At 35.9% G+C, this 23,822-nt stretch overlaps 1 protein-coding gene across 1 annotated transcript in view; it reads left to right on the top strand.

Moving 5' to 3' along the window:
• LOC111149383 (guanine monophosphate synthase) overlaps positions 1-22,057 on the top strand; it is a 103,758-nt gene extending 81,701 nt beyond the window's left edge. The window contains exons 8-16 of the mRNA XM_022506405.1: positions 2,840-2,991; positions 3,469-3,642; positions 5,087-5,192; positions 7,543-7,658; positions 10,278-10,403; positions 15,206-15,321; positions 19,063-19,193; positions 20,136-20,308; positions 21,935-22,057. Coding sequence (XP_022362113.1) covers positions 2,840-2,991; positions 3,469-3,642; positions 5,087-5,192; positions 7,543-7,658; positions 10,278-10,403; positions 15,206-15,321; positions 19,063-19,193; positions 20,136-20,308; positions 21,935-22,036 — 1,196 coding nt within the window. The 3' untranslated portion in view covers positions 22,037-22,057. The remainder of the gene's footprint in view (positions 1-2,839; positions 2,992-3,468; positions 3,643-5,086; positions 5,193-7,542; positions 7,659-10,277; positions 10,404-15,205; positions 15,322-19,062; positions 19,194-20,135; positions 20,309-21,934) is intronic.
• The last annotated feature ends 1,765 nt before the right edge of the window (positions 22,058-23,822 follow it).

Genomic DNA, 23,822 nt, shown 5'->3' with positions numbered 1-23,822 from the left:
AAACTTATAATTATTTTACTTTTACATTTTAATTATCTGTTTCAAGATGGGTCCCAGTATAAATTTTAAAAATGAAATCAGTAGAAATTCCAAAAAATCAAATCAATAAAAAAAATCAATAGAATTACATCTATCATTCTGTTCTCTTCTATGCATTCATTCTTTTTTAGTACTCTTTTCCTATCCATAATATTATTTATGTATGAGAATTTCCAAGTCTTCCTACAACAGCTATGGATGTACAGATTACTTTACAATCTGAAAGGCTTATACAGAGAAGAGAAGTGAAGAGCTAGTCACTTTTTTTTTTCTAGTTTTATTGAGATAAGTTTAAGGGTACAGCATGATGATTAGCTTTTGCAATATATTTTGAAAGGATTATCCCAGCAGTGTCAGTTAACATCCATCTTATAAAAAAGAACATTTTCTTTTTATGATGTGAACTCTTAGGATTCACTCTTAACTTTTCTGTGAATCAACCAGCAGTATTAGCTGTAATTGTCATGTTGTACAATACAGCCTTAGTACTTATTTATCTTGTAACTGGAGGTTTGTACCTTTTAACCACCTTCTTCCAATTCTCCTTCTCCTCACCCTCCACTTCTGATAAGTCTGATCTCTTTCTATGAGTTTGATTTTTTAGATTCTATATATAAGTGAGGTCATACAGTATTTGTCTGACTTATTTCATTTGACATAATGCCTTTAAGATCCATGCATTTTATCACAAAGAGTAGGTTTCCTTGTTTTTTATGGGAAAATAATTTTCCCGTGTGTGTGTGTGTGTGTGTGTGTGTGTGTGTGTATCATCTTTATTCATACATGGATGGACACTTAGGTTGTTTCCATATCTTAGATATTGCAAATAATGCCACTAAGAATATGGGAGTGCAGTTATCTTTTCGTGTGTTTTCATTTTCTTTGGATATATCTCCAGAAGTGGAATTGTGGATCACATGGCAGTTTTATTTGTAATTTTTTGAGGATCCTCCAAAAACTCCTTTTTTTTTTTTTTTTAAAAGATTGAGTGAGTGTGAGCTGGGGTGGAGGGGTTGGTGGGGACACAGAGGGAGAGAGAGAATCTCAGGCAAACTCCAAACTCCACGCTGAGCATGGAGATCAATGCAGGACTCTATCTCATAACACTGAGATCATGACCTGAGCTGAAATCAAGTTGGACACTTAACTGACTGACCCCCCCGGAGGCCTCCAGAACTCTTCTGTAGTGGCTGTATCAATTGACAATCTTACTAACATTGCACATGGATTCCCTTTTTTCCACATCCTCGTCTGTGTTTATTATCTCATCATTTTGGTGATGGCCATTCTAACAGGTATGAGGTGTTATCTCACTGCAGTTTTAATTTGCATTTCCCTAATAAGTAGTGATATTGAGCATCTTTCTATGTGCCTGTTGGCCTTTTGTATATCTTCTTTGGAGATAAGTGTATTCAGGTACTCTGTCCATTTTTTGATTGGGTTATTTGTGTTTTTGCTGTTGAGTTGTATAAGTTCCTTATATATTTTGGATATTAATCCCTTGTCAGATACGTCCTTTGCAATATCCTCCCATTTAGTCGGTTGCCTTTTCATTTTGTTGATGCAAAAGCTTTTTATTTTGTTGTAGTCCCAGTAGTTTATTTTTGCTTTCCTTTCCCTTGTCTTAGGAGACATATCTGGTAATACATTGCTAAGGGGAGGAAACTAACAAAAGCAGGACTTGTGGGGAGGCTCAAGATTTGGAAACATTGGCTTCCCTGTGTGATGTGGTCCTCTGGGTGAGCCTAAAACAGATTGGTTGAAAATCTGAGGAGATTCTTTTCCTTAACAGAGGACTAAATTGCTGCTATCCCTCCCTATTGGAAGACTGTGGATTTATTCTTTATTTTTTTTTTTTTAAGATTTTTTTTATTTATTCATTTGACAGATAGAGATCACAAGTAGGCAGAGAGACAGGCAGAGAGAGAGGAGGAAGCAGGCTCCCCACTGAGCAGAGAGCCCGATGCGGGGCTCGATCCCAGGACCCTGGGATCATGACCTGAGCCGAAGGCAGAGGCTTTAACCCACTGAGCCACCCAGGCGCCCCAGGATTTATTCTTTAAAGAGGCTACATAAAAGAAACTTTGGACTTGGGCATAGCAATACCAGGCATAGTTGAGGATAGGAATAAGATTCTACATTAAAAACAGTAGGAGTAAGCAAAAATCTGTATAATGAATGATGACTCTCTCCCTGCCACTTCTGGTGTTTCCTTATCAGGTGCTGATAGGCAGGAGATTGGAGGTGTCTTTTCTGGGGTAATTGACCAGTTTAAGAGAAACTACAAATTCACTGGTGTCCCCCAGTGAAATAGCCCTCTGTATTTCAGTAAAGTTCATCAGTTGTTCAGCCTTACTACCAAGTAGAGATCTTAGTAAGTTTTTAAGTACCTTGCTCTTAAAAAATAATAGGATAGCCAGTGATTGCTAGTGCAGTTTGGAGGACTTCGATCCCACTGTATGTACCACTACTTTCAGTTCCCTTGGGGCTATGGTTCTTCCTTTGGCTTTTGCTTTTTGTTCTTGTGGGGCACTGAATACAGGGAAAGCAACGGCATAATTTATGATATCATGGCCTTAGATTACCAAATGCTACAGGATTCTCAAAAAACCCCACAAAATTAGTGAGTTTCTGTGTCTGGACTCTATTAATTGTGGTTTATTGGTAGTTCTCAAATAGTAGCCAAGGTAAGGGGTGATCAAAGCATCCATCTAGGTTTTCTTTCTGTAGCTTAAGCCATTATTTATGTTGTTTAAAATCTTCTACTAGTTTTAAAATGTGCTTCTCTTCTCTTCCTCAGTGATAAATGCTGCTCATTCTTTCTACAACGGAACAACAACTCTACCAATATCAGATGAAGATAGAACTCCACGAAAAAGAATTAGCAAAACATTAAATATGACAACAAGTCCTGAAGAGAAAAGAAAAATTATTGGGGATACTTTTGTTAAGGTGCCTTTATAATATCCACAATTTGTACGGTTTTCGATGTGAATTTTAGTATGTGTTTTTTCTTGTCCTTATGTCAAATAATCATTTGCTGACTAATTTTGATTTTTTTTTTTTTGATTAAGTACTTTAGTGCATGTTACTGTTATACTGACTGGTTTTAAAAAACACGTATACTTATGTTGTCAGCCTTTTATTTAACTATTTAAGAATAGGTATTTCAGTTGATACTAGACTTTTTAATTCTTTGGGTATTTCAGTGGCTAGTTTTCAGGCTCTTGAATGTTTGCCTATCTTTATGAATCTTTCTAAAGTATATGTTCTTGAAAGAGTTTACTTTGGGAGTTGGTATGGATTTTATCTCTTGGTCAATATTGCAAAAGGATTCTGAGAAATCTTGTTGAAAGTATAAAAAAAGACTATGCTATCTTTTTTAAAGATTCATCTCTTAAAAGACTGTTTTACTCCTCTTGGTTATAGATTGCTAATGAAGTAATTGGAGAAATGAACCTGAAACCAGAGGAGGTTTTCCTTGCCCAAGGTACTTTACGTCCTGATTTAATTGAAAGTGCATCCCTTGTTGCAAGTGGCAAAGCTGACCTCATCAAAACCCATCACAATGACACAGAGCTTATCAGAAAGTTGAGAGAAGAGGTAAAAGCTTATGAGAACTTTGCCATAAAGTCTTTCTTCCCCACCCCCCTGCCCCGAACCATTTTTAAATGTATAGTTCAGTAATGTTAAGTATATTTGTATTGTTGTGAGACAGATCTCCATAACTTATTCATTTTATAAAACTGAAACTTTATATCCCTTGAACAACAGGTACTCTCTTTTCCTTCTTCCCAACCCCTGGTAACCACCATTCTACTTTTTGTCTCCATGAATTTGACTACTTTAGATACCCTATAAAAGTGAAATCATTTGTCTTTTTGTGACTGGCTTATTTCATTTAGCATAGGTCCTCAAGGTTCATCCATGTTGTAACATGTGACAGGATTTTCTTCTTCTTAAGGCTAAATAATATTTTATTATATGTGTATACACATTCTGTTTATCCATTTATCTGTCAGTGGACATTTGGGTTGCTTCTACTTTTTGGCTATTGTGAATTGTGCTGCTGTGGACATGAGTTGACAAATATCCTTGAAGACCCTGTTTTCAGGTTTTGTTTGTTTGTTATATACAAGAAGCAGTATTGCTGGATCATACGATAGTTTTTTGTTTGTTTGTTTGTTTTTGTAAGATTTTAAGTAATCTCTCTACTCATTATGGGGCTTGAGAACTTACAACCCCAAGATTAAGAGTTGTATGCTCTACTGACTGAGTCAGCCAGGCACCCCATGGTTGTTCTATTTTTAATTTTTAAAAGGGACTTCTTAATGTTTCCATAGCAGTTATATCTTATTACAATCCACCAGCAATATACTATACCTTAAGAACAACTGTTATTTTCTGTCTTTTTTTTGTAATTCACATTCATGAAGATGGCTACATCTGTCTTTATTTTAGGCATCTTAGTGGATGGGAAGTGGTATCTCATTGTGATTTTGATTTGCATTTCCTTAATAACTAATGATGTTGAGCATCTTTTCATGGTGCTTATTGGCCATTTGTATATTTTCTTAGAAATATCTGTTCAGATTTTTTGCACATTTTTAATTGATTTATTTATCTTTTGATTACTGAATTGTAAGTGTTCTTTATACACTCTATAGATCCTTTATCAAATAGGAATAGGTGTCTTTTCACTTAATGGTATCATTTGGAGAGCTTTAATTTTGAGACACTAGTATGATTTCTAATTGCCTTGTATTCTAATGAGAACTAGATCAGAGATGGTGGGTAGGACTGCTCTGATTTACTTACATTTGAAAGGTTTATGTTTAAAATGTGTTTCAGAGAGAAGTACGAAGGTCAGTAAAATGTTCATCTAATTCCTTATGAACAGTAGGAGGACATACTTTAAGATATGAAATTTTAAAAAATATCTTTCACCTTAGTTAAAAAATCAACAGGAGAGATCAATAATATATTATTCTTTATTTACCATGTCTTTTTCATTACCCATTTGATTAATTGGCTTTTCCCTCTGTAGGGAAAAGTAATAGAACCTCTGAAAGATTTTCATAAGGATGAAGTAAGAATTTTAGGCAGAGAACTTGGACTTCCGGAAGAGTTAGTTTCCAGGCATCCGTTTCCAGGTAAAAAAAAAAAAAAAAAAAAAAAAAATTAGAATTGAATTGCTCGATTTGTCATTAGACTTCCATGTTGAAGAAAAATCAATTCAGACAATTTTGAAGCAGTTACCTCAGGGAATATGTAACTTTAGAAAAAGGAAAGGGTGGGTAGGGAACAAAATTCTTAGTACCTATTGTGTATACTTCATTTTCTTACATAATTATTTTCCATTGTATTTGTATTTGTATTTGTATTGTATCAGTGAGTCTGGCTTATAATGTTGCCATCAAATGAGAAAAACAAAGCATAGAGAAATTTTAATAACATTGCCACACAAGTCTTTTTTTTTTTTTTTTTTAAGATTTTATTTATTTATTTTAGAGTGAGCAGGGGGAGGGGCAGGGGGATAGGGAGAGAGAGAATTTTAAGCAACCTCCACACCCAGTGTGGATCCCAACATGGGGCTTGATATGACAACCCTGAGATCATGACCTGAGCCGAAATCAGTCAGATGCTTAACAGACTGAGCGACCCAGGTGCCCTGTATTGCCATACAATTCTTAGTGTTAGAGCTGCAATTTATATGTTCTTTCTACTATACCATGATGCCTTTCATGGAAGACAAGGTTAAAGACAAGGTGGTTCTCTGAAATCCTAATCTATGGTTGATTTATCTGAATGGAGGAATTACTTCTTTGCATAGGGCTGTATGTAACTTGTTCATGAACAAATAAAAAATACTCAATTAAAATAGTCATTTGCTGCTATCATATAGAAAAATAACTTATTAGAGGTGGTATTTATTTAAAGTTAGGACTGAGAGTCTTAAATTGTTTTTGTTATAAGTTCTTGAGCTTGGGTTCGTCTTGTACCTCAGTTTCTGGCTCTTTATAATAGTCACTAGGTGATGAGTTGAGTGGTCTAATTAAGCATAGTAAAAGTTAACAATTTTTAAGTACTAGTATGTGCTAGACATTCTGCTAAATATTTTACACATACTGTCTTATTTGATTCTCAAAATAAAACTAGGATGATTCTGCTTTATAGATATGGAAATTTGGGGGGAAAAGCCCAGTTCACCAAAAGTTAATGCAGATTAGGTTTGGAACTGGGATTCTAGCACCGAAAGTCTCACCTCAGAGCTTGTACTCTTAAATATCATATTGGTCCTATAAGCAGTGTTACAAAGGTGATTAGTGCTGTTTGTATCAATAAACTTCAAATCTGGGAATTCAAGATGTTCAGTCTCTAATCTGTGTGTCGGCAAAAGATTGTGTATGAATGTAATGGAGGGAGCCAAGTGGTCCTTTGGTCATCATTGCACTCGGGTTACTTGACTTTTAAAAGTCTTTTTACATATTGGATTTTTTTTTTTTTTTTTTAATGTAAGATTTCTTTGGAAAAAATTTTGGTGCTTTAAAAAAAAATAGGCATACTACTTACCTTTATTAAGCTGTTTATCCTATAGATGAAGAATGAAACTGAGGAATTAATGGAAGATGGCTAAGGTTTTATCTGTAACCAGGTATCTCACAGGATACCTTTTCTGTTATAGTAAAGAAGTAGAGTCCACTTTTTTTTAGACCCATGCATATCTTACGTTTTCATCCTTTTAAGTATTTGGTAAAATAGAAATACCAGTTCACATTTTTGGAATTAGACACTCTTGTAATTTTTTTTTTTTTTTTTTTTTTTTTTTTTTATAAAACCACAATCTTCTTCCTAAAATTAGGTTGGTAGTTGAACCTGGGTGATGAATAATAAGGTGATTCATTTACACTGTCCTCTTTACTTTTCTATATATTTAAAAATTCTTTTAATAAGTTTTAGAAAGAAAAAAATAAGTTTTAAAAAGATGGGTGCATATATTGTGAATTAATATTTATTGGAAAATTTGTGACACTTAATACATGGACTACCAAAAATAGGACATAGAAATTATTGCTGTAAAAAGAGCTAAAGCATTCTAAAAAATGGTGAGTTGGATGGAAAACTATTTGAAGTAAAACACTTTAAAAAAAAAAAAAAAGCAAAGTGGAGGGGCTCAGTTGGTTGGACCTCCCATTTTTGGTTTCAGCTCAGGTTATAGTCTCAGGATGGTAGAATCAGCCCCCCAGTTGGGTTCTGCTCTTGGCAGGGGGTCTGCTTGGGGTCCTCTCCCTCTGCCCCTCCCCCTCTCTCAAATAGATAAATAAATCTTAAAAAAAAAACTTACAATGGTTATGTGTCAGTTATATCTCAGTAAAACTAGAAAAAACTTAAAATGGCCAATGGATTTTAATTTTTGGAAGGATTTCATATTTGGAAACTGATATTTTTATATTAAATATGTAATTTATTTATATTAAATATCATTGTTATTGTTCTCTTTAGGTCCTGGCCTGGCAATCAGAGTAATATGTGCTGAAGAACCTTATATTTGTAAGGACTTTCCTGAAACCAACAATATTTTGAAAATAGTAGCTGATTTTTCTGCAAGTGTTAAGAAGGTAATAATTTGCATTGAATTTATATATTATAAGAGCTTTAAATAGTCACAGTTCATCAGTATAAGGAATTGAGTAAATAAGGATTCTTGTAGCACTCTAGTATTTACAATGAATTCTATTAGTTTCATTTTTTGAAAATTCAGGGTAATTTAACATGTTAAATGAGTATAAAGAAAATATTCTACAAAGACTTGGAAATGTAGACTTATTTTTTTAGCCTTATAACAGATAAGCCTTGAATCCCTAAAAATTCTAGATATGAAGGGGAGTTTAAAAGTATTTTAGGGGTCCCTGGTTGGCTCAGTTGGTAGAGCTTGTGACTCTTGATCTTGGGGTCATGAGTTTGAGCCCCATGTTGGGTGTGGAAATTACTTAAAATCGTTAAAAAATGTATTTTATATATATTGCAAGAAAATAAGGGGTAGCATTTTTTACTCCAATCTAAGGATGAATGTAAAAGTCTCCTAGTCCTGTAGATTTGGTGCTGAAATTCATTTGTTGTCTGAAAAACTTCAGGCTAAGAATCGAAAGTGGGCCTTGGTTGGTAGTGCTTCCAGGTGTCAGGCTTAGGAATGTAGCAAGATCCCCACATATAGAGTTCCAATAAGTATATATGAACTTAAAAAATTGCAAAATATATATAGAAGTAAGGTAAATGAATGAGAGCTAGTGGAAGAAAAAACTGGCAGAACAAGGTCCTCAAACACTTCAGATACTGGAGTTAGTGTAAGGTATGTAGAATTAAGAGAAGCAGTTGATAGTAAGAACGAGATATATGGTAAAAGACTATCAAAATGACTTGGGCAGCTTCGAAAAAAATTAAGTTCTAGTAATGAAAATAACTGAAATTAAAAACAGCTAAGGAGGGGCATCTGGATGGCTCAGTGGGTTAAACCTCTGCCTTCGGCTCAGGTCATGATCTCAGGGTCCTGGAATTGAGCCCCTCGTCTGGCTCTCTGCTCAGCGGAGAGCCTGCTTCCCGCTCTCTTTCTCTGCCTGCCTCTCTGCCTACTTGTGATCTCTGTCTGTCAAATAAATAAATAAAATCTTTAAAAAAAATAAAAAAATAACAGCTAAAGAAGTAATGAACTCAAAGACAGGTGTTAAGAAATTATCCAGAAATCAGAATAAAGCATCAGAGAGAAAATATATAGAGAAGAGGTTAAAATAGAATGAAAAGGTCAATATTAACTTAGGTCCAGGAGGAGATAATAGACAGTTGTCCACACTGGTGAAGACACCATGCCTCAGATTCAGGAAATGTAACACATCTCCCTAGTTCGTATACCTAGCAAAACTGCTGACTGCCAAAGACAAAACAGCTGCAGGAGAAAGGTTGTTTATCCTTTGAAGGAAAGACGATTATACTGAAAGCACAGTAAAAACATGAAGATTTCAGAGTGCCATGAGAAAATAATCCTGAATAAGGAAGGGATGAACCGTCTTCTAAGAACTAGGGCAAATGAAGACATTTGTAGATAAACAGAATTTACTGTCAACAGTCCATTACTTAAGGAACTAAGGGCAGTGGTTCTCAGCCCGAAACAAACACGGGCTATATAATAAAAGTAATCTCAAATTTTGTGTGTTTAAAAATATTATAACAATATACAGCTAAAATAACATGTAAGCCACAGGAAATTGATTGGAGTTAAAGTATTCAAAATGCTTGTATTGTGTGCTGGGAGGATAGAGAGGTTGATTCTCTTCTGTTACGTATCCATGTTAACACTTAGAGGGAACTACTGAAAAAAGAAAAATACAGGGTTTAACTTCAAAACCAGTAGAAGGAAAATAAATGAGCTGGGAGAAATAATTTAGAAAAATGTGGGGGGAAAAAAGCCCTAAAAACTGGGACAAATAGAAACTACTGAATAAAATGGTAGAATGAAGTCCAATCATATTATTAACCTACAGTTAGTTAAACGGTCTGACATCTCTAGTTATGACATAGATTGTCAAACTGGTTTGAGAAGTAAAATCTAATTATAGTCTGTTTACCTAAGGATAGACTCAAAGTAAAAGAATGGGAGAGCATATACCAGGTTAATACACCAAAAAAAAGGAAGTTGGTGGAGATATATTAATTTTTTTTATTTTTTAAAAAATTTTTAAGAAGATTTTACTTATTAATTTGACAGAGAGCGATCAGGCGGGGTGGAGGGGAAGCAGGCTCCCCGCTGAGTAGAGTGCCTGATGTGGGGCTTGATCCCAGGACCCTGAGATCATGACCTGAGCCGAAGGCAGAAGCTTAACCCACTGAGCCACCCAGGCACCCCATATATTAATTTTTTGACAGAGTGATTTTATGGTAAGAAGTTTTATTATAAGGAAAAGGTTTAACTCATGTGAGGTATGTCCCTTGCCACTGACAGGATTAAATCCCTGAAGTGTATACTTCATATAATCTGTGTTTCTTATCCTGATACTTGACTTCTCATAGCCCTGGCTCTCAGGAGTGAAATTTTGATGTACTGCATAGCACACACAAGTCAGAGAAAATATCAGATAGGATCTACTGCTGTAAACCAGTAAGTGTAGATACATGAGACAGTAACAGATACCTAAAGAATACCTTATCTTTTGAAACCTTAAGAAATGTCTGTTTGGTTTTCTCAGCCGCATACACTGTTACAAAGAGTCAAAGCTTGTACAACGGAAGAGGATCAGGAGAAGCTGATGCAAATTACAAGTTTGCATTCATTGAATGCCTTCCTGCTGCCGATTAAAACTGTAGGTGTGCAGGTGAGTTCGGTGAATTCATTGATCTGTGACATAACTTTTTGCAGTTTATTCTTTCCACTAATGTTGATATAGGAGTGACTTAGGAAAATGAAATATGAAAGTATATACACCAAATTTAGAAATGTGAAAAGGTGGTACTTTATAGAGTGTTTAGGGTTATAGAAACTACATATTGAGGCTAAGATTTTGTAGTTGGGGAACATTGTCATCTCTAACCAAAAGCAGATACTAACACAGTGGTTTACTATGGGCTTGACTTGCTTGCTTCTGCCTTGAAGAGCAGGTACCCAGAAGTCATGTCCTCATGTATGCTTCTTGGTGTGAAAATGTACTGTGACTTTAGAAGACTTAAGTGCAAGAATGCCCCCAGTTGAACATGTTACACTATTTAGGTCTTACTCTCAGCTTGTGTATTCCTTAAACCTGTGCTCTCTGCCTCTTCAACATGTTCTCTCTTAGCTGTAATCATGTATAACTAACATTTTTGTATTTATGGTTCTGTCTTTCTTAATTGTAAAAGCATGTGCAGATAATACAGTTTTTACTTTCAAAATGTTATTTATAAATAGATTATATTAAATTCTCCTTTATATGATCCTCAGGTGAGTTTCTGGGGAGAGGCTTGGGTGGGTAGGGAAGAGGAAAGTTTCTATTCCCTTAGGGTTTTTAGTTAAATGAAAACTAGAAAAGGTTTCAGTAATTCAACTTAAAATGGTATGAATGCTAGTTACTGGGCCTTCCTTATGTATGGGAAGAAATTAGCTCTGTTTTAGAGATTATTCATCTGAAATTTAGTAAGTATACTCTTTTTCTTAAATACATGAAGTTGAGTCATCAGTTTAAATTCTTTCTTCTCCTGAATCCATGTAGCTCTTTTGTAAATGAGACAATAAAAATTCATCGTTGCCTTTAAGGTATTTTGATAGGTCCACTTATTTTGAACTTGTTTCCTCTTCCCCTCTTTATAAAGGCTGTATGTGAAAGCTACGTATATTCTTTTTAAATCACTATTAAAATAACCCTTTCTGGAATTGTAGAAATAATTTTCTTTCAGTGGTGTTTGGTTATCTCATTATATGCAGATTCATTTTGAAGTTTATGTTGTGATACTTACAGGCAGCTATTACCCTACTGTATAAAAATAGAAGAACAGATAAGGTATTTGATGTGTAAAAGTTTTTCCAGTCCTAAGTAGATCTCTTACAGAAAACTTCCAACTGTATATTAACTCCTGCTAGGCAGGAAGTTGAATTAGTTACCTATTCCCCCTTTTAGGTAATTATTATAGATAATAATGTTAGAAGAATAGATGTTTGAAGCAATATGTTAGGTGAATGATTTCTTTAAAAATGAAGCTTATTTACTTTTACCATCAAAACAAAAGTTTCTTTTGTTGTTAGATATCTTCGTTTATTCTAGTCTTAAGCTTTTGAAGGTGAGACCCTTGGAAGCCCAGAAAAAAAAAATCATAGTTCCTGATTAGTGTAGCAATGAACCTTATTTTTTAAATACCAAAATAAACCATACTTATAAAAAAAATAAGTAAAAATCCAGTACATTTAGAGTAATTTTCCCTCACCTATTCTCCAGTTGTGTTATATGTGTCCTTCCAGAAACATTAATTTTAAAAAGAAAATAAAGGAATTATAGATGTGCATTGTCATCTTTTTTCATTTAAACTTGACATCATGAATTTCTTATCTTTGCATGCCATTACAAGTAGATTATTCTTTTTTTTAAAGATTTTATTTATTTATTTGACAGAGATTAGTAGTAGGTAGTAGTAGTTAATAAGTTAACTTATTTTTAAGTTAACTTTCAGTGGTTCATTTTTAAAGAAATTTATAGTAAATGTTTATGAAATTATTTTTATCTCTGACTTAAGAATACTTAAGAATATCCACCTAATAAACATGGGTAGATCTTTTTTCATTTTAATAGTTTTTTGTGTGTGTGTGAGTATAGTTGACACACAATATTATGTTATTTTCAGGTGTACAACATAGTGGTTCAACCTCTCTATGTGTTGTGCTTGTTACTGCAAGTATAGCTATCATCTGTCACAATATATCCCTATTATAATATCATTGACTGTATTCCCTATGTTGTGGCTTTTATTCCTGTGCTTGGTCATCTTCTAATTGGAAAACTGTATCTCTCCCTCTTCACCCATTTTGCCCGTCCTCCCACCCCTCCCTTTCCTGTGATAATCATCAGTTTATTCCTGTGTTCATGGTCTGATTTAGCTGTTTATTTGATTTTTAGGTTTCATATATGAGTGAAATCATATGGTATTTGTCTTTCTCAGTCAGACTTACCTCACATAGCATAATATCCTCTAGCTCCATCCGTGTTTTGCAAATGGCAAAACAAAAAAAAAACCCAAAAAACAAAACAAAAAAACCCCTCATCCTTTTTAATGGGTGCATAGTATTCTCTGTGTGTGTATGTGTGTATCTACCACATCTTCCTTATTCATTCATTTATGATGAACATTTAAATTTCTTCCATATCTTAGTTATTGTAAATAATGCTGCAGTAAACATAGAGGTGCATATATCTTTTCGACTTAATGTTTTTACTTTCATTTTCTTTGGGTATATACCCATTAGTAGAATTGTAGAATTATGGGATCATACAGCATTTCTATTTTTAATTTTTTGAGAAACTGTTTTCCACAGTGGCTGTACATTCCCACCAACAGTACACAAGGGTTCCTTTTTCTCCACGTCCTTGCCAACACTTAATTTCTTGTCTTTTTGATACTCGTCATTCTAACAGGTATAAGGGGATATCTCATTGTGGTTTTGATTTTCATGTCCCTGATGATTAGTGATACAGAGCATCTTTTCATGAGTCTTTTTTGGCCATCTGTAGGTCTTTGAAAAAATATCTATTGAGATCCTCTGTCCATTTTTTAATTCAGTTGTTTGGGTTTTTTGGTGTTGTGTGAGTTCTTTACATATTTTAGATATTACCCCTTATTGGATATATCATTTTGCAAATACTTCTTTCACTAGGTTGCCTTTTGGTTTTGTTGATGGTTTCCTTCACTGTGCAAAAACTTTATTTTGATGTAGTTCCAATAGTTTAATTTTGCTTTTGTTTCCCTTGCCTCAGAAATATCTAGAAAAATGTTTACTATGGCGAATATCAGAGAAATTACTGTCTGTGTTCTCTTCTAGAGTTTTTGTGGTTTCAGGTCTCACATTTAGATCTTTAATCCATTTTTTTTTTTTTAAGATTTTATTTATGTGACAGAGAGAGAGAGAGAGATCACAAGTAGGCGGAGAGGCGGGCAGAGAGAGAGAGAGAGAGGAGGAAGCAGGCTCCCCACTGAGCAGAGAGCCCGATACAGGGCTCGGTCCCAGGACCCTGGGATCATGACCTGAGCTGAAGGCATAGGCTTTAACCCACTGAGCCACCCAGGTGCCCCTCTTTAATCCATTTTGAGTTTATTTTTGTATATGGTGTTAGAAAGTCGTCCACTTTTATTCTTCTAGATCTAGCTGTCCACCTTCCCTAGTACCATTTATTGAAAAGACTGCTTTTTTCCCCATTGCATATTCTTGCCTCCTTAGTCATAGATTAATTAATCATATAAGTGTGGGTTTATTTCTGCCTTCTCTGTTCTTTTCCACTGATGTATGTGCCTGTTTTTGTGCCAGCATCATACTGTTTTGATTACTGTGGTCTTGCAGTTTATCTTGAATTCTGGAATTGTAATACCATAGTTTTGTTCTTCTTTCTCAAGGTTGTTTTGGCTATCCAGGATCTTTTGTGGTTCCATACAAATTTTAGTATTATTTGTTCTAGTTCTGTGAAAAATGCTGGTGGTATTTTGGTAAGGATTGCATTGAATGTGTAGATTGCTTTGGGTAGTATGGACATTTTAACAGTAGTAATTCCTCTAATCCATGAGCATGGAGTATCTTTCCATTTGTGTCCTCTTCAATTTCTTTCATCAGTGTTCTATAGTTCTCATAGTTACAGTTCTTTCACTTCTTTGTTAAGTTTATCCTTAGGTGTAATTCTTTCTGGTATAGTTGTAAATGGTATTATTTTCTTAATTTCTCTTTCTGCTTTTTCATTTTAAGTGTATAGAAATGCTGTTGATTTCTGGGTATTAATTTTGTATCCTGCAACTTTACTGAATTTATTTATTACTGCTAGTAGTTTTGGTGGAGTCCTTAGGATTTCCTCTGTGTAACATCATGTTGTCTTCAAATAGTGACAGCTTAACTTCTTTACCACTATTGATACCTCTTATTTTTTTTCCTTCTCCGATTGCTGTAGTCAGGACTTCCAGTACAACATTGAATAAAAGTGGCAGGGGTGGACATCATTGTCTTGTTCCTGCTCTCAGAGGAAAAGCTGTCAGTTTTCACTATTGAGCATGATGTTAGCTGTGTTTTTTTTCATATATAACCTTTATTATGTTGAGGTAGAACATGGGCAGATCTTATCTGCCAAATTAAGTGTGCTGGCTGTATACATTTGGGCAGATACTTGGAATGAAATCCCAGTGCACCTCTGGCATGTTTGAATAAAGTTTTAATATTACCATGGCACTTTCTTTGTATCTGAACTGATTTAGGTAGAATTTAATATGGGATTTTAATTTAGGGTTTATATCATTAGAGAAATATTCATATATACTTATATATTCAAATAGGTTTTCGTTTAAAAAAAACAACAACCAAAAAAGTTGTCAGTGGTGTTACCATGCATGAAATATTTTCCAGTCCATCTTTTGGCTTTAGAAAACCATTAAAAATTATTGACCGTATTTTTATTTTCAGGGTGACTGTCGTTCCTACAGTTACGTGTGTGGAATCTCTAGTAAAGATGAGCCTGACTGGGAATCTCTTATTTTCCTGGCTAGACTTATACCTCGCATGTGTCACAACATTAACAGGTATGTTCTACAGGGCAAAAGGTGAGGTGAAACAGAAGGGTGTATTTTTTAAGATGTTCCCATTATGGAGAGACCAGAAGACTCAAAGTATAGATATAGGTATGCACATAAGTAACAATTGAGCAGATACTTAGTAATACCTTGTGTTCTGTTCCTTTATCACCAGTCATCTGCTTAATAAAAAAGTTTGCTTTTCTTTAAACAAAAAATAGGAAAAATTAAAAAAAATTAAGTATTAAATATTAAAGACACTTTAAAAACCTATCTTCCAAATTAGGTGCTTATACTAGCTATTGGTTTTTTTTTTTTTTTTAGAGATCACAAGTAGGCAGAGAGGCAGGCAGAGAGAGAGAGGGGGAAGCAGACTCCCCACCAAGCGGAGAGCCGGATGTGGGGCTCGATCCCAGGATCCTGGGATCATGACCTGAGCTGAAGGCAGAGGATTTAACCCACTGAGCCACCCAGGCGCCCCTAGCTATTGGTTTTATGGTAGTATGTTTTCTTCCACTGGAAGGAATATGTATGGGTGATAGAATTACCAATAGAGACTTGGTTAATTTAATAATAACCGCAGGGGAAATCAAAGAAAAGAAAAAGGCATATGACTCTACTACATGTAGAATTTATCTTTTCTGGTCCAGTTTTTCTTTCACTTGCGTGGTAATTTCTAATGTTGGATGTGTCTATAGCTGATTTATAATCTATGTGTAATGCTCCATTGCACTGTCCCATATAGAATTCAGAAAATCTCACACCAGATTGCTGATTAGATGTTCTCATTTCACCATTGTCTACTTTTTTATTTTCCTCATGAATATTAAACAATTAACCAAAAATAGTTACTTGAGGTTTCAGTTTACTCAAGTTTGCTACAGGAATTAGGAACCTACTTATTTGTGTTCACCCAGCAGGGTGTGTATAGTTTGTCCTTTGAGACAAGGAGTCAGAGGGAAGTCAGTTTTTTGCTGGTAGTAACATGCCCACTGAAAGGCTTATTACTGTGATGAATCTAAGGCCTACAGAAGCACCATCAATACACTGAGAAGAGTGAATTATTAATAAATAATGGTAAATTTGTAATTGCCTATTTTGAATGGAATTCATTGCCTTGGTTAAAATAATGGTTTATTATTGATCTTCTAGAGAATGTGTGATATCTAAATAAACTTTTTAGGTCATACAGAACATTCCCTTTCCCTCAGTTTGACTCAACTGCTTCTGTTTTTCATTTCACAACATTGTTACATTTTCATCTCTCTATTTTTCTTTTGCCACAGGTCCTTCACCCTTGTTTAAACTTTCTCTGTCCTTTTATATGCTGGTTTTTCTGCCTGTTTTCTTTTTCCCACATTTGTTCCTCCTTACTTTCCCAAATATCCCTCCCCCCTAAAAAAATAAAGTCTAACAACCAACAAACAAAAAAATAGATTTACGAACCTAGCAAGCCTTAAGAGTCTTTAGATTTCTTTGCTAGGGTCTGTTTTGGGAATTGGAATTTAAATGATTAAAAACATTTTTTTCTATTTTTGCCAAGTTTTGTCCTAATTTGCATTGTGGAATCTTTGTGTAGAGAAGGTCTGCTGCAGTTTTATTGTCCTGTACAATGTGAAAGATGATTTATTCCTGTGCATTCTATGAACATGAGAGCAAGTTCGTGGCATTCTTTTTCCAAGTTGCTTTATCCTTGAAGGATCATTTATGAACTCCAGGGACTGTATTGTTTAGTAGAAAGAAGTATAGCATTTGGTACATGGGACAAAAACTTGCTATATAGTATGTTTGGGAGGAGGCAATGAATTAGTTGGTGGTAGTGTGGTTTTTATCTGATGCTGTTTTCTTTATGATTTTATTCCAAGTACATATTAAGAAAAAAGAAAAAAAATTAAGCTTCGCTGTAGAACTTGCCAAGAGACATGTATTTTCTTTGGTTAAGACAGAAAGGACTAGAGAAAGGGGATGATTGTGTGCTGGCTGGAGTCCAAGTCGGGAGTGCTAGGATGCATTCATATCTATATCCTGACTGGCCCTTGTTTTCTGGGGGAAGGTTGTGGAACAGATCCTCCCTACCAGCGGTAGGATTCCTCTTGAGTTGTAATTATCTGATCATAATTTCCTCAAGTTGTGTTCTTTTAAACGTTACTTTTATTAACACCTGCAGTATATCTTCCTACCTTTCAAACAGATGTTAGTTAAAGAAGTAGTGAGTTACTCCTTTTAGAAGCAAATAGTAGGATACCAAGTTCTGTTTTGGTAACATTTTAAATAATGGGGAAAAGAGAATCTTTCTTTGAGATCAGTGTTTCACAAAGCGAAAAAAAAGTCAAATTGGGAAATGCATTGTAGCCTTATCTTGGAGGTTTCGTACATATAGTTTCTGAAGTTCTGGCATAAAACAACCTACTTACTTGTTCAACTCAGTGTTTCCCCAGGCTTATGTGTGTTTATTTCTTAGGGTACTATATCAAATTGTCACACACCAGGAGGCTTAAGACAAATTTATTTTCCCATGGTTCTAGAGGCTGGAAGTCTGAAGTCATGGTGTTAGCAGGGCCATGCTCTCTAGGGCATAAAGCTCTGGGGAAGGATCCTTCCTTCACTCTTCCTAGTTTCTGGCATTTACTGGCAGTCTTTGGCTTGTGGCAATATAACTCCAGTCTCTGTTTTCACCTTCACATGGCCCTCTCTATTTTGTCTGTTTCCAAATTTCTCTTCTTAGAAGGACACCTTCATAGATTTATGCCTCCCTGATCCATTATGACCATATCTTAACTTGACTACATCTGCAAAGACCCTATTTTTAACCTATAGATTCCAGATGGACATGAAGTTTGGGGGATACACATCAGCCTAGGACATCGTATGAAAAGAGAATTGTGATAATCCCCTATATCTTTGTATATTCTGAGATACTATTATTCCGAAGAATACACTTTCAGGAAGGTACATAGAACATAGAACCTTATATAATCTTATATCCTAGGGCAGCTGGGTGGCTTAGTCAGTTCAGTGTCTGACTCTTGATTTCGGTCCAGGTCATTATCTCAGGGTTGTGGGATCGAGCTCTGTGTTGGACTTTTTGCTGGGTGTGGAGCCTGCTTAAGATTCTCTCCCTCTGCACCGCCCCCACCAAGTGTGCATGGTCTCTTTCAAAAAAAAAAAAAGTATATCATTCTTTTTTTTTTAATTTGAGAGAGAGACAGAGTATGAGTGGGGGGTGGGGTAGAGGGACAAGCAGACTGCCCCCTGAGCATGGAGCCTGATGCAGGACTCGATGCCAGGACCCTGAGATCATAAGCTGAGCCAAAGTCAGATGCCAGAGCCACTCAGGTACCCCTGTATATATAATCTTATATCCTATCCTACCCATGTGGTGATTTGAAGTGGGTGAGAGAGGGGCCGCAGAATTAACAGAAAGAATGATATATTTTTTTAAAATATTTATTTATTATTTTATTATTTTATTATTATATTATTATTAAATTTATTATTTATTTATTTGACAGACGGAGATCACAAGTAGGCAGAGAGGCAGGCAGAGAGAGAGAGGAGGAAGCAGGCTCCCTGCTGATCAGAGAGCCCAATGTGGGGCTCAATCCCAGGACCCTGGGATCATGACCTGAGCCGAAGGCAGAGGTTTTAACCCACTGAGCCACCTAGGTACCCCAAGAATGATATTCTATGTTCCTTGCTTTTTCTACTAAAATGTCATTTCTCTATAATTTTTACCTCCTCCCCTTCTAGAGTTGTCTATATATTTGGCCCACCAGTTAAAGAACCTCCTACAGATGTTACTCCCACTTTCTTGACAACAGGGGTGCTCAGTACTTTACGCCAAGCTGACTTTGAGGCCCATACTATTCTCCGGGAGTCTGGTAAGTTGTTCATTTTGTTTATTACTACATGCTCTAACTAGAATTTGGAAATGTGGCATTATGATTTCTAGTTAGGAGGATGCGAGTTTGAATTTTGGATGCTTTTATTTTTATTATTCATTTCTATGGATTGGTCTGTGATATTGCCTGCTGTTATAAAAATTTTCACCTTTATGGTCATTTGTGGATATGTACATATAAGCAAAAAATTTGAGACACCTGACTCCCATTGTTCCCAGCTGAGGTTTTATATATATATTCTCTTTTTTCACTCATACTATAAACAAGTGTCTTTTTTGTAGTTTATTCAGTACCATATTTTTTTGCATTTCTGTGCTTTTTGTTTCTGATTTTACTGTTTGAAATGTCCCCCAGGTGTAGTGCTGAGGTGCTGTCTAGTTTTCTCGGCACAGGAGGGCTGTCATGTGCCTTATAGAGAAAATGTGTGGGTTAGATAAGCTTTATTCATGTATGAATTATAGTGCTGTTGGCTGTGAGTTCAAAGTTAATGAATCTAGAATAAATAATAGGGTGTCTTTAAACAGAAATACACATAAAACAAGGTTATGTATTGATTGGTTGATGAAAATGTGACTAGAGGCTTGGCAAGAATCTTTATATTTCTCATAGGGACAGTGGTTTACAATTTGCTAATTCAGTGTTTGCATTGTAGGCCATAACTTCCTTGAGTAACAAGAATGGACTTACATATATATCTCATCACTGTAACATCACTGCAATTATCAAATTCTGTTGTTTATATTTGTGGTTGAGTTTACTTACAAATATGACAGTAGTTGAAAACATGCATGATGACAGTCTTAACTGGTATGTTTATGTATGTGAGTTTAGATATTATCTGGGAGGATTTAATGGAACTGGGTTAGAGTGCTTTTTCCATGGTGTGATCATTGGTTCTACATGTTTACTTCCTTTTTCTAGGGTATGCTGGGAAAATTAGCCAGATGCCAGTGATTTTGACACCATTGCATTTTGATCGGGACCCACTTCAGAAGCAGCCTTCATGCCAGAGATCTGTGGTTATTCGAACCTTTATTACTAGTGATTTCATGACTGGTATACTTGCAACACCTGGCAATGAAATCCCTGTAGAGGTAACTTATATATTTTTCTCATGTGCATTTTATAATATGGTGAATGGAATAGGCTGTGATAGAATTGTTATTTCTGGGGTTGGTTTTCTGTTTATAAGATAGGCTTTTTCATTTTATTTTTCAAAGATTTATTAGAGAGCATATGTGTGTGTGGTGGGGGGAGGGGCACAGCGAGGGGGAGAGGAGCAGACTCTCCACTGAGCATAGAGCCTGAAAGGAGTGTGTCGGGGGTGCGGGGGGTGCTTAAGGCAGGGCTCTATCCCACGACCCTGGGATCCCAGCCTGAACCAGAATCAAGAGTAGGACACTCAACTGACTGAGCCACCAGGCTCCTGTAGGCTTTTATTATTTTTTTTATTCTCCACATAATTATTATTTTTTTAAATCTCCACAAATAAATAAAGCACTGGGTGTTATACTCAACTAGTGAGTCATTGAAAATTATATTAAAAACTAATGAGGTACTTTAACTTGGCTAATTGAATTAAAATTAAAAAAAATAATTATAATAGTTTTCTAGAAAAGACCTTAAATTTATTATACTCCCCTAAATGTCTGATTACTGTGTGGAGTAACCACTTCTAATGTACATTTCTATCTAATCTTGCCAACCTCTACTTTATAAATAGTATTTTCCAAGTAAAGGAGAAAACCCTGGTAGTGAAGAAGAGTTATATGGGTGAGATTTGATACCATGGTGGCTAGACATCCATGAATCACTTAATGCTCTGCTTGCTACCAACTTTTTTTTTTTCTTAAAGATTTTTTTTTTTTAAATTTGAGTGCAGAGAAAGAGCAAGCTTGAGCAGGGGGCAGAGGCAGAGGGAGAGGGAGAAGCAGGCTTTTTATTGAGCAGGTAGCCCAATATAGGGCTCCATCCCAGGACTGGGATCATGATGTGAGCGGAAGGCAGATGCTTAACTGACTTAGCCACCCAGGTGCTCCAACTGCCAACTGTTTTGATCACCATCTCCGTCTCCTGTTCTCTGTCCCCTGGAGTGTTCCAGAGAGCTATTTGCATAGTAGCAAATGAAAATCAAAGTGAGACTTTATTAGGTGGACCTCTGCTCTGTTCTCTAAAGCAAGGCTCTGGTTATAGCTACATAGCTAGGTTGAGGAGTGGGGCTTACTTAGAGTTTGTTTCCCCTTAAGCTCAAATTTGCCATATCTCTGTCCATTCAAGTGACCGGGCCTTCTCCTCTTTGACACTTGGTAGTGATTGTTATTAAAGTGCATTATGTGCCCCTGTGCTGGCCTCAGACTTGTATGTTTTAGGCACAGAATATATGTGAAGCACTGGCTTTTAATACATAGTATAAGGTGTTTGGATGTCACAGCAGTTTCAAATTGCTGTAAGTGTTTCTAAACACTTGTTATGGACTAGTAATAAACATAAAATGCATACTGGCAACTGTTTGCAGACTACACTTTGAGTAGTACTGAGTTAATTCACTTAAATCTATAGAAGGAAGTTAGGTTCACTACATAATATTAATCAGAGACCATACCATATACATAGAGGACGATAATAAAAATCACATTTTAATTGTAAATGGAAGCTTTCTAGGTCTGTTGGACATGCCCTGGATCCTGGCTCTTCTATTTATGATCTTTGTTTTATAACAGGTGGTGTTAAAGATGGTCACTGAGATTAAGAAGATTCCTGGTATTTCTCGAATTATGTATGACTTAACATCAAAGCCCCCAGGAACTACCGAGTGGGAGTAATAAACTTCTTGTTCTATTAAAGTATTGTGTTCAGTTTAAATTGATTAAAAACCATTCCCAGTATTGACATGCGGTACTGTGAAAGGAGTTACTGAACGGCTGCATCACATCTGAGTTCTCTACAGCAAAAATCTACGGCTTAAGAGCTGAGTTGGGGATGACTAAAAGGAACTGAAGCACTTGTACGGGTATAATCAAAGCACCATTGCCTACACTCAGATCGGCACTGCTTTTGCCTTTGCCTCACTTGTTCTTTATGTATAAATTCACTGTTGCTATTAATGTCTCTGTCAATGAAGATGTATGAAGGTGGGTGACTTTGGGGGTAGTAATAGGCTTCTGTCCCCTTGCCAGTTTCTAAGAGCTGTTAGAAAACACCCATTATTTACTAGTGTGAGTTAGTATGTATGTCTTTCAGAGAATCTGAATTTGCTTATAAGTAACCTTACTCCTCTGAAGATAGGGGTGAGGGATGGAGGAGATAAGGTGTAGGTGGGCTGTTCCAGCCCCTTTTGCAGGACACTGTGGCTATCAAATGTAAGCTCCCTTAAGATGGAAAACACTGGGAATTTGTTGAAGTACTTTCGAATTTGTAACATCACAGCTGTGGGAGAAAGAAGCTATGATTGGTCTTAGTTTAAAATGTTTTCAAGTCCTGTCCCACATAGATGCCATAGTGTTCACTGTCAGCCTGTTCACTCATGAGGAGCTTTATCGCCCCCACCACCCATGGTGCCAGTTCCTGTGGCCTTGTGACGAAGTTTCTGTTCTCTTCCCCAGAAGAGGCTGTCTCTGGTGTAGCATAAAGTCAGTGTTTTGATCTCGTTTGGGCAGAGGGCCAGCTCTGAGACCACAGAAACCATTACACATGCCTGCAGCTTAGACTATCTAGTAAAGAGTTGTAAAATGAACTCTTAGATGTAATCTGTAAGTGAATTTATTACTCACTGCTCAGAAGACTGTCACCAGTCTCAGTCCATGCAAGATATCGGCACACCTTGTAATCTTCTATCATTTGTAAGATTCAAGAACTTGACTAGGACTCTTTGCCATTGCCACTGGTGTCTACCAGATCTACCAGATTATTACATTCATATAAGCACTATAAAAATAGTACTAGACTTAAATTCTACAACCATTTTTCAATATTTTAGCTGTTGCTATTTAAGAACATTAATGAGTTTTTCTTCCTTTTTTAAAAAAATTGAGGTGTGATTGACTTATAGCAGATTAATTTCTGGTGTCATACCAAACCCATCTCAGGTTGCTGCCTTTTATTTTCAAGATCCTTTGTATTGATCAGGTACAAAATTTTGTTTGGGATTCAGTATTAGCTAAACAGTAAAATTATGCATGCCAGAAGTCTACTTTTTATTTTGGCTGGCCTAGAGGACATAAACACTGTATTTCCAGACCAGCAAGGGAGGAGCTTTTGTCTGTTTTAACGGATATCTGTACCTGAAACAAAGGAGTATTTGACTTCTACAGAACTTGAAGGGTTCACTTTCTGTCCTGATGATGAGATACTCATACTGGCCTTTTGGAAAGAAGATATGTAAGCTATAACGGATTTGGAGTCATGTAACTTTAGAGCTGGAATAGATAACCTCTAAAAGGCTTACAAATACATTTATGTGAAAAAATTCCTCTTCTAGCAGAATTTTCTTGCGATTTTGTGTTCGAGCAAATAGGAGAGTAGGAAGAATATATAGTAAGAATGTTTTCTTTCCAGCGTGTGTTCTATGGAACACTGCTCCACCGAGCTGATCCTTGTCAGAAGGGTTAG

Source organism: Enhydra lutris, unplaced genomic scaffold, assembly GCF_002288905.1.
Source record: "Enhydra lutris kenyoni isolate GAN:26980312 unplaced genomic scaffold, ASM228890v2 scaffoldscaffold2, whole genome shotgun sequence".
Lineage (NCBI taxonomy): Eukaryota > Metazoa > Chordata > Mammalia > Carnivora > Mustelidae > Enhydra > Enhydra lutris.
This window is presented reverse-complemented; position numbering and strand designations above follow the sequence as displayed.